General features: G+C 43.5%; 1 protein-coding gene across 1 annotated transcript in view; it reads left to right on the top strand.

Annotated features, from left to right (window-relative positions):
- Positions 1-913: 913 nt before the first annotated feature.
- The window catches only part of SH2D6 (SH2 domain containing 6), a 152,446-nt gene continuing 143,166 nt past the window's right edge, over positions 914-10,193 (top strand). Inside the window, exons 1-2 of the mRNA XM_029604282.1 lie at positions 914-1,030; positions 4,407-4,432. Of these exons, the coding sequence (XP_029460142.1) occupies positions 1,028-1,030; positions 4,407-4,432 (29 nt within the window). The 5' untranslated portion in view covers positions 914-1,027. The remainder of the gene's footprint in view (positions 1,031-4,406; positions 4,433-10,193) is intronic.

Below are 10,193 nucleotides of genomic sequence, written 5' to 3'. Positions count from 1 at the left end.
CTACTTCTTGAACTAGCTTTCCATTGAAAAAGGTTTGAGTTTTGTGCAGCATGATTAATGCCTTTCAAATCTCCCCCCTATCTCATCTCCTCCTCTTATCAAAGGTAGGTCTGACTAGAATGCCTTCCGGGTCTCCAAGCCAGCAGCAAAGTCCGCAAATTGCATATGAGGCCATGTCACACCAGTCACTTTTAGAAGTAAGGTGATGTGTGTCAGACCCAGTCTTCGGGTAATGATGCTGTGTGCCACACTGTGAGGCAGCTGGGTGGGGTATCCTGTTTCTCAAGGCCAGTTGGCCATGGGGGCGACATGCTGCTTCTACCGTGGTAACCCCTTGCTCCCTAGCCAGTGCTACTGAGGATGTAACTTCAAGCTGGTGAGGGTCCACCAAGACACTAGACGTGCTCTTTGGGAAGGGAAGAGTGAAGATGGCATTAAAGGGGTAAGGGCTGGTGCAATAGTATTTGGCACCCTAGGCAAACCATAGATCTTGAATCCCTCGCCCCAAAATTTACCTCTTGATAACAGTGGCTCCAGTACAGTGTTTCTTTCTTTGGAGGTACTGGCACAGTACTCTTTTGGACTTCACACTAGCTGGATTTTGCTGTCCTCAAAATTGTGACCCTCTAAGCAATCACCTAGTTTGCCTAATAGAAACACTGCCCCTGAAAGGGGATAATTTGAGGTCTTGGGGGTTTTTTGTTTTTGTTTTTGTTTTTTTAAGATACAGGGGGTTAATAGGACAGGCCTGTTCCCTGCTCAGTTCCTGTCTCTCAGGGATACCTGGGTGTGAGCCAAGCTATGCAAACACATAACCAAATGAGTGACCAGAAATAAGGCTCCAAAAGTCTGACAGCACGCAAGCACCTTCATTGCCAAGACTGCAGCCTCCAGCGAGTGCAGATAACGCTAGTGCTTGCCACACACAGGGACTCTCGCTGCCTGCACAGGGCACGCAGGGGCTGCCACTGCCGGGATTGCAGCCTCCTGTGAGCCACTAGCGGTCACAGCCCGTTGCTTTCAGCAGATGGTAAGGCTCTCACTCCATATTCATCTGTTTGCAGTCAGTTTTAATTATTTCATCAAAAGTTTCTAAAGACCTTTGTTTCCTCTGCTCCTGATTAGTTTTGGGAGGTTTTTATCTTATCCTGAAGCATTTGGAATTTACACACCTAGATCTGTGGTTAAAAAACAGGACTACAAATCCCAGAATGCTTTGAAATGGGAGGAGGAATAGCCTAGTGGTTAGAGCAGTGGGCTACAAACCAGGAGACCAGGGTTTGAGTCCTGCTGTTGCTCCTTGTGACCGTGGGCAAGTCACTTTACCCTCCATTGCCTCAGGTACAAAAACTTAGATTGTAAGCTCTCTGGGGATAGGGAAATACTTCCAGTACCTGAATGTAAACCAATGTGATATCCCAGATTGAATGTGGGTATATAATAAATAAATAATTGAAATGCATAAAACCAGGGCTGTGGTTAAAGATGAGGTATGCATGGAGTTATCTATCTAGCACTGATACTTTTATCCTCTCCTGCTCACACAACAGCAGTTGGCAGCATTCAGCGGAGAGGCAGTGTACAGTGATTTGCCATTTTTTTTTACCAGTTTCCAGCAGGAGGGTGAGATGCATCCCACATGTGCATTAATTGCGTGTTTCACCCAGCCTGCATCAGCATACCTGTGATGTGTTAGGAGTCCTTTATATAATGTTGTAGGCTTGTGTGGTCTCTTTCTATGAATTTCTGTGAGGTGATGTCATGTATTTTGATTGTAAAGTGAGAGAAACTTTGTGCATCATCAGTGTATCAGTTGGTCATGGGCAGGCATGTTTTTTCAGCTAGGTGGTCTTTATTTATAAACTGTATTTTGTATATTCATTCATGTACTTTGTGTGTGTGTAACCCCTGTCTGGAGTACATCAAATGAAGGAAAGGGTTTTCCTATTGATTAAGGGTCATCCCTTCCAAATTTGTGTGCTAGGCACTTAGATGATGAAGTGGCCCTGTGTAATGACAGCCTGAGTATCCAGCAACTACTCTCTTCTCTGACTGGACAGGGAGGACTCCCTTCAACTCCCCTCTATGAACCCTGATCCCACGCCTCACCCCAGTGCTGGCTCAAAAAGGATGAATGAAATGAATCTTTCAAAAATCCAAACAGCTAACTTTATTTTTTCTGGATGAACCAGCCAGCACCTGTTTGTATGGATGTGAAGCAGATTACAACAGTAATCACTGACTACATCAGCAATTCATGGAATCAAATAAAACTCAAATGAACTTAGGAACATAATAATACATTTCTTCTTCCTCTCTTTTCTCACATTTATCATGGACCAACCTTAAGGGTCAGTCTGAATGCTCAGATTATTCTTACATACCTCAATCCCAACCCTATGTAAGGAACTTGGTTCACTCTTTAGCATACCCAAATCAAATTTCACATCCAAAGGGAACCCAGTGCGGCTCCAGTTGACATGATCTACTAACAATCCTCTGGTCTTTGACCTTCAAATGCGAATTCTATACCACCTTCCTTGCAATGCAAGTTCCCCAGACCACCACACCAAATTCCTCACCTCATACTTGCCTCTGTTCCTGAAATCCTGGCCCACTCCTCAGAGGGAGGAATGACCTCTTCTTACTTCTTACCTTCTGGTTAGTTCTCAGCCCTCACTTGGAGGCACACCTATCCAGTTGGGTTTTCAGGAATGAATATGCATGAGATTGGACACTTGTATGCAAATCTATCTCATGTATATTTATTGTGTAATCCTGAAAACCCAACTGGATGGGTGTGCCTCCAAGAGAGGGTTGAGAAACACTGAGTTAGGAGGAGAAATAAATCTTTCCTTTTCACAGTCTTGGGTTTCTCCCTTTAAGGGGAAGAGCCCCTACAGGGCTTCACTCCCACATGGGAGTGTCCTGGGTCCTTGTCAGGCCTCAGGCTGCCTCTCCAGCTGATTATATCTCTGGAGGTTCCTTTCACACTTTGCAAAGAGCAGATCCAAAGGGCAAAACCTGCCAAACCCTCCCCCCCCCCCCCCCCCCCCCACACACACACACACACACACATATACACACATTTACACCTCCTGGTCACCCAATCAGAAAACCCCACAGATTTAAAGAAACAAACACCATTTCCTCATAATGACATCATCACATAAAATACAATGCTCACACCTCTTAAAAATGCCATTCAGTGGTCATTTAGCAGTATTACAGCAACAAGCATATTAAACATGTTCACAAATATATTAAATATTATGATAGCAGGGTCTCCCTCTCCCAAATCACCATGTGCACTGTAACCCAAAAAGAAGGCAAGTTTTGGGAGTTCCCTACATGTTTTTTACATTATCTTAATTTGTGTTTTTGTAATTCTCATCAAGAAAATTTGTATATAATACAAAATTTGGAGCATCTTTTGATCAGATATATAGTGAATAAATAAATAAATATAGATTTCTAAAGAGGTATAGTTACAGAGCTCCTTCAGAAATTTTATATTCACAAGGTATGAATGATATCTGGCTTTTTTTTTTTTTTTTTAAATAAAACCCCCTCCTTTGGCAATAGGCCAGTCTGATTCTTCCAAACACAAAAGAAGGGGTCTGAAGGTGTACAGGGATATGTCCTATTTTCTCATCTATATATTTGGCTTAAGCCATGCCCTGCATCTGGCTTCCCTTCCTGAATGGCTGAACTCTGATTTCATTCAGTAAAGATGGGGACAATGTAGCGCAAGTTTGGCTATCTCCGGTCCTCAAGAGTCACAAACAGAACAGGTTTTCAGGATATCTATAATGAAAATGCATGAGATGGATTTGCATACCCTGCCTCCATTGTATATAAATCTATGTTGTGCATATTCATTATGAAAACCTGGCCTAATTGTGGCTCTCAAGGACTGGAGTCGGCCACCCCCTGCGCTACATTGTCCCCATCTTTACTGAATGAAATCAGAGTTCAGCCATTCAGGAAGGGAAACCAGAATTGAGATTTCAGCATCTGAGACATGCAAAGTGCCCAATATCGGTAGCAAAAATTTGGAACAGATACATTAGATTTCTGGTACAGATCATAATTAGGAGATTGGTAAGCACCAAATACCGTGTCTTTATCCCATCCAGGCACGCCACTGTATAGTTACAGGAATCAAGTACCAAACTGAGCATGCAATGGGCAGAACCAAGTTATTACTGTTAAATATTTTGAGAGGAAGTTGCTATGAAGGTATTGATGGAACACATGATGGGAGGAGGGGGAGGAGAAATCCTGCAGCCTCAGGGAACCCCCTACAGAACTGAATGGATTTTTGGCAGGCCAGGGGCATGAAACTGTCCATTTAATTTTCCTTTCCTCACATACTAAATTCCCCTGTTTCTGCTTTCTTACAGAATAATTTTGGGAAGAACAAAAGTCCGTAAGTAGAAGTGTCTTCGTTTCTCCCTAGGGTGACCAACTGCCCAGTTTTTGGACCGGACAGCTTGGTTTCCCAGCTCGTTGTACAGTGTCCGGTTACAAGGGTAACCAGACTGTGATATCCGGTCCAAAAAGGCTTGCTCAAGTGCTGGCCAATCAGAGCAAGCTTGGCAGTGGTGATCCAGTCAGGTGCCTGCTCTTCCTGGTGCAGCTGCAGAACAAACAGGCCAATTCGGAACGGATCACGAGATCTGTGTTGAGCACCCGCTCTCCCAATGCACACCCAGGCACCTCTCCTGGGCGCGCGATCCTATATTTAAATGAGGGGTCGGGCTAAAAGAAGGGACTAGGGTCGAGGTGGCTCTGTCAGCAGGTTCAGGGAAACCACAGCAGGTTTCAGCTTTTCTGTACACTTTTCTGGGCTGCTCATAAATTATCGCCTGCCCTTGGTGTTAATTTATGAGTAGTTTGGCCGCACATTTTACTTTCAGTATCCCAGGTGACTAACTAATAGCCTCATCAGTATGCATTTGCATGTGATGAGCGCTATTAGTTTTCAGGGGGTTTGGTCACACATTTTCGAGGCGCTAAATCCCTTACAGTATAAGGAGCAATAGACGCCCCTCAAAAATACGCGGCCAAACCCGTGTTAAACAGCGCACTGTACAGAATTGATCCGACAGTGTGCGAGAGGAGACGAAGTGCAGAAGCTTGGGCAGCCGGGCATGTTCTTAGAACCACTGCCTGCTACTCTTCCTTTGGTTCTGCGGGGTTTAAAGTGCTGCGCTGTTGCTTTCTACTATCACCTCTTCTCCTTGACTCCACCTCAGCGTCATCGTTATGAATGCAAGCATGGAGCCTGTGCACGGAGTCTCCCTATCCCCTCCTGTTTCCCCATTGGATCTTTAAACTTATTTTTCAGCTGCTCTGTCCCTGCCTTTTTCTCCCCCCACCTCCCTCTTCTATACTCAGTCTGGAACTGAAAACCTGATCCCGAATTTGTTTCCCTTTACCGCACTTCTGGTCTCCATCAACATGGTTCACTCATCAACTTTTTGAATCACAAACAGCCACGTGGTTTAAATAGCTGACCAAACATAAAAATGGCAGAAAAGGATCAAATGGTCCATCCAGTCTGCCCAGCAAGCTTCTGATAGTATCTTCCGTGCCGTGCAGGATACCCCCATGCTTATCAGTTTCCCAAACCGTAAAAGTCAGGGCCCTTGTTTGGTTACTGTCTGAATCCAATTCCTTGTATCTCCTTGCTGTTGAAGCAGAGCACTGATGGAGTTGCACTAACAGTCTGTAGGCTTATTGCTTAGGAGTAGTAACCTCCTCACCAGCAAGTTATCCCCATGCACTCTTTTCTTCATTCCCATCCTCCAGCCTTTAGAGATCCAGTGTTTATCCCATAACCCTTTGAATTCTTTCACTGTTTTCATCTTCAGTACCTCTTTCGGAAGGGCATTCCAGGATCCACCATCCTCTCCGTGAAGACAATCTGGCAAGTGTCTACCAACACTCCCCCTCCATGGACAACTCAATATGTCTCTCACTGCTTAATAATCATAGAAACTCTTACAATTTCCTACTGCCAACGATCGACCACTTGTTACATGATTGATACTAATCGCTAGTATGTTAGATTTCTATTATTTATAATGATGTATTTCATAATGCTCTAGGTAATTTAATCTAATTTAATTTAATTTTGTCCCAGTTCCTCGTTTCCTTGTTCTCTGTAAGACAAACTTGTTAAGTCATTTCAATGTTATATGTAAACCGAAGTGATTAGTGACATTGTTACAGAACCTCGGTATATAAAAACGTTAATTAAATAAATAAATAAATAAATAAGTGTAGATTTGATATTTATTTTATTTATTTATTTACTTTTATATACCGGTGTTCGATTTTACATATCACATCGATATGTCAGCACTGCAGAATGAAGATTTGCTGGAGCAGTTTGCAAGAGCCAGACGCAATATTTATTTATTTAATTTGCTTTTATATACCGATATTCAGCTAATGCCATCATGTCGGTTTACATATAACAATTTTAACTAAAAAATGGATACAATGTAATAAAATATAGCAAATGAGGGGAAAAAATAGGATATGTATTACAATATATAATTATCATATATGTTAAAAATAGGAGTGTGATCAGTGAAAGATTGGGGGTCGAGAAGAGGGAGAAACAAGAGAGGGATGGGTTAAAGAGTGTAGTGATTGATAACATAAAAGGAAGGGGAATGGGAAGTAAAGGGGAAGGTATAATTGAAAGTGAAAGAGGGGTTATTGATCTTAAGACATTGTAAATGCTTTATTGAAAAGCCAAGTTTTTATTTTTTTTTTCTTGAAAGTTTTAGTAGATTCTTCAAGTCTTATTTCTGTGGGTAAAGTATTCCATAAAGCTGGTCCTGTAATGGAAAGAGCACGTTCTCTTGTAAATTGATGGTGCATCATTCTTGGTGAAGAGGTTAAGAGAAGCCCAGTATTTGTTGAACCTAGGTTTCTAAGTGAGTCTTTAAAAAGAAGTGTGTCTTTCATCCATTCAGTTTTATTATTATAGAGAGCTTTGTGGATTAGAGTTAGGGTTTTATATATTATCCTGTGGTTTTATATATTATCACTGGTAACCAATGAAGTTGTTGTAAGGATCGGAGTGATGTGTTCTGTTCTTTTGCAGTTGGACAAAGATCTAGCTGCTGCATTTTGTAGAAGCTGAAAAGGCTTTATAGTTGAAATTGGAAGACCTAGGAGAATTGCACTGCAGTAATCTAGTTTTGAAAAAATTAAGCCTTGTAAAGCCTTGTAAAGTCTTCAAGTGTAGAAGAGGTTTAATTCGTTTTAAAATGTGAAGTTTAAAGAAACCTTCTTTTATTATATTATTAATATGTTTCTTAAAGTTTATTTCATTATCAGTTGTGATTCCAAGATTTTTTGTATTATGGATGAAATCTTTGTTTGTAGTGTAGCTATTGAACTGGGGATTAAATAAAGGTGAGTTTTTATTGCATATATATAACATTTCAGTTTTGTTATTGTTGAGGGTGAGAGCCATTTTTGTTAAGAGATGTTGAAATGATTTTAGGTGGGTGTTCCAGATGCTTATTGTATTTTCCAGTTTATATGGATGAGGGAGGGGCAGAGTGTCCAAAAGAACAAATTTAAAGCTCCAAGGGAGGACTGGAGGGGCTGCAGGGATGCCAGAAAATATGGATTTAGGGATGGGGAAAGAGAGAGAGTGAGAATTGGGTGGAGGGGGAAGTGGAGACTCGGGGAGGGATGAAGGAGAGGAGGATGCTCAGATTTGGGGGGGGGACTCGGGGAGGGATGAAGGAGAGGAGGATGCTCAGATTTGGGGGGGGGACTCGGGGAAGGATGAAGGAGAGGAGGATGCTCAGATTTGGTGAGGGGGGGAAGAGTATTAGGGACATCCATATTGGGGGAAGGGGGAACAAGTCGTGTATGGGGGAGAAAGTTGATGCTCAGGGATGTTTGGGCAGAGTGAAGACTCAGAAAATGGTTGAGATTGGGGAGAAAGGCTCTTGTGGATGAATGGGTGGCAGGGGGAAGAGTGGAGGTGCATTAGATCGGCTGAGAGATATGAGATGGGACTGTGGATGTAAGATGTGGGGGTAGAAGAAAAGGGTTAATCTTTTGAAGATGGGTCAAGATGTGGTTTGAAGGACCTGGAGAAGGAGCGGGAGGTAGTGGAAAGGGCTGGGTCTATGAAATGGGTGAGAAAGTACAGAAATGCAACTGAGAAGGAGGTGACTGGGCAGAGAGTAAGAAGAAAGGGGCTGGAGGCAGGTGGATGAGCGACAAACGTAACTGAGCCTAGTGAAGGGATGAGAGGCAGAGAAGAGTGGCTAGGGAGGGTGGAAATGGGGGTTCTAGGGAGTGGGTGAAAGACAAAAGGGGAAATAGGTGAGGAAAAGAGTGAAAAAAAAGGGAATGGGGGCTGGGAAGGGGAGAGCATGAGATATGGGTTGGGAAGGAGATGAGTGAGATGAAAAGCTGGTGAGAGGTGAAAAGGAGAACGAAAGAGGGTGAGAGGGGGAAAGATATAGTGAAATCTAACTTTGAGTAGACAGAAAAGCAGAGGAAAGATTGAAAGGTGAAGATCAATGTTGGAGGTAGGTGTCTGGGAGGAAGTGAAGAGAAGAGAGGAAATGTTAGAGAGACTGCAATGAACCTGATTAAAAAAATAGTGTCCCGTCAACAAAGGTAAAGGGGGGAAAAAAAAGCATTTTACTTTTAGTATCATGATTGGGATATGCATCTCTTATATCTCTGTGTTTTACTCCGTACAGGAGGAAATGGATTGCCTGTGCTAGGGTCTGTTATAAGAATTGCAGTATGGCCTTTCCATGGGTGGAGTGGTAACTGAGACTGATAAGTGTGGTATGGTATGGTACATTTGCTCTTTTGCTTTGTAGGATTGTTCTCTGATGGGTGAGGGGGGGAGAGGAGCTGCAGATTGTCGGGCCGATACAGAAAAAAGTGCGGGAGAGTGGGCAAGCACCCGCTCTCCCGACGCGCGCACAGGCCACTCTCCTGTGCGCGCGATTTAGTATCGGCCCGCATGCAAATGAGGGCCTGCAGTAAAAAGAGGCGCTAGGGACACTAGCGCGTCCCTAGCACCTCCTTTTTGACAGGAGCGGCAGCTGTCAGAGGATTTGACAGCCAACGCTCAATTTGCTGCGTCAGTTCTCGAGCCCGCTGAAAGCTACGGGTTTGTAAAACGGACGCTGGCATAATTGAGCGTCCATCTTCCGACTCACAGGCTGCCAGCCGATTTAATTATTTATTTTTTTTTAATTTTGGGGCCTCCGACTTAATATCGCCATGATATTAAGTCGGAGGGTGTACAGAAAAGCATTTTTTTCTGCTTTTCTGTACACTTCCTCGGCGCCGGCAGAAATTAACACCAGCCTTTGGGCAGGCATTAATTTCTGAAAGTAAAATATGCAGCTAGGCTGCACATTTTACTTTCTGAATCGCGCAGGAATAACTAATAGGGCCATCAACATGCATTTGCATGTTGCGGGCGCTATTAGTTTCGGAGGGGGGGGGGGTTGGACGCGCGTTTTCGTGTCGAAAACGCGCGTCCAAACACGGGCTAACAGTGCGCTCCATGGGATTGTTGAGTTGTTAAAAATCTCAGAGGGAGAGGGAGGGCAAGGACTTATGGCCTTGTGACCCAGATCTTTTAAATACTTTATAACGCCTCTAGCTGTTAGTGTTTAATTGAGGGCAGTTAGTGCTGTTTTGATAGGGGAATTTTATTATATTGTAATTTAGTTTACTCATGGCTTTCTGAGGGCCAAGCCCACATCAACAATTTAAGAGTAGGCCTAATACCAAATGAATTCCAAGTGGCAGGATTTGCAATATATGCAAATAAGGAAGAAGGACCCTCCCCCTCCCCCCAGTGTCCAGTTATGGTCAGCAGAAATGTTGGCAACCCTATTTCTCCCCTATTTTCCATCAGAGTTTAGGGGGATTTATAGAGCAGAAACCCTAAGTAGGAGTGACTGTAGTGTCAGCTAATGCTGGCAACCAGGCAGAGGCAAAGCAAATGCCTACCCTCTTCCGTGATAGCTTGCCGATTGGGGCTTTGGAAAGAGAAGTAACTGAGGCATAACAGCACAGCCCTGGTTGGTATTTCTGAGCAGGCTGCAGACTGCCAGTGGCTCCTGGTGGTTCTCCTGGTTTATTTTCTATGGAGCACATAACCTGCATACGTA

Source organism: Rhinatrema bivittatum, chromosome 5, assembly GCF_901001135.1.
Source record: "Rhinatrema bivittatum chromosome 5, aRhiBiv1.1, whole genome shotgun sequence".
NCBI lineage: Eukaryota > Metazoa > Chordata > Amphibia > Gymnophiona > Rhinatrematidae > Rhinatrema > Rhinatrema bivittatum.
This window is presented reverse-complemented; position numbering and strand designations above follow the sequence as displayed.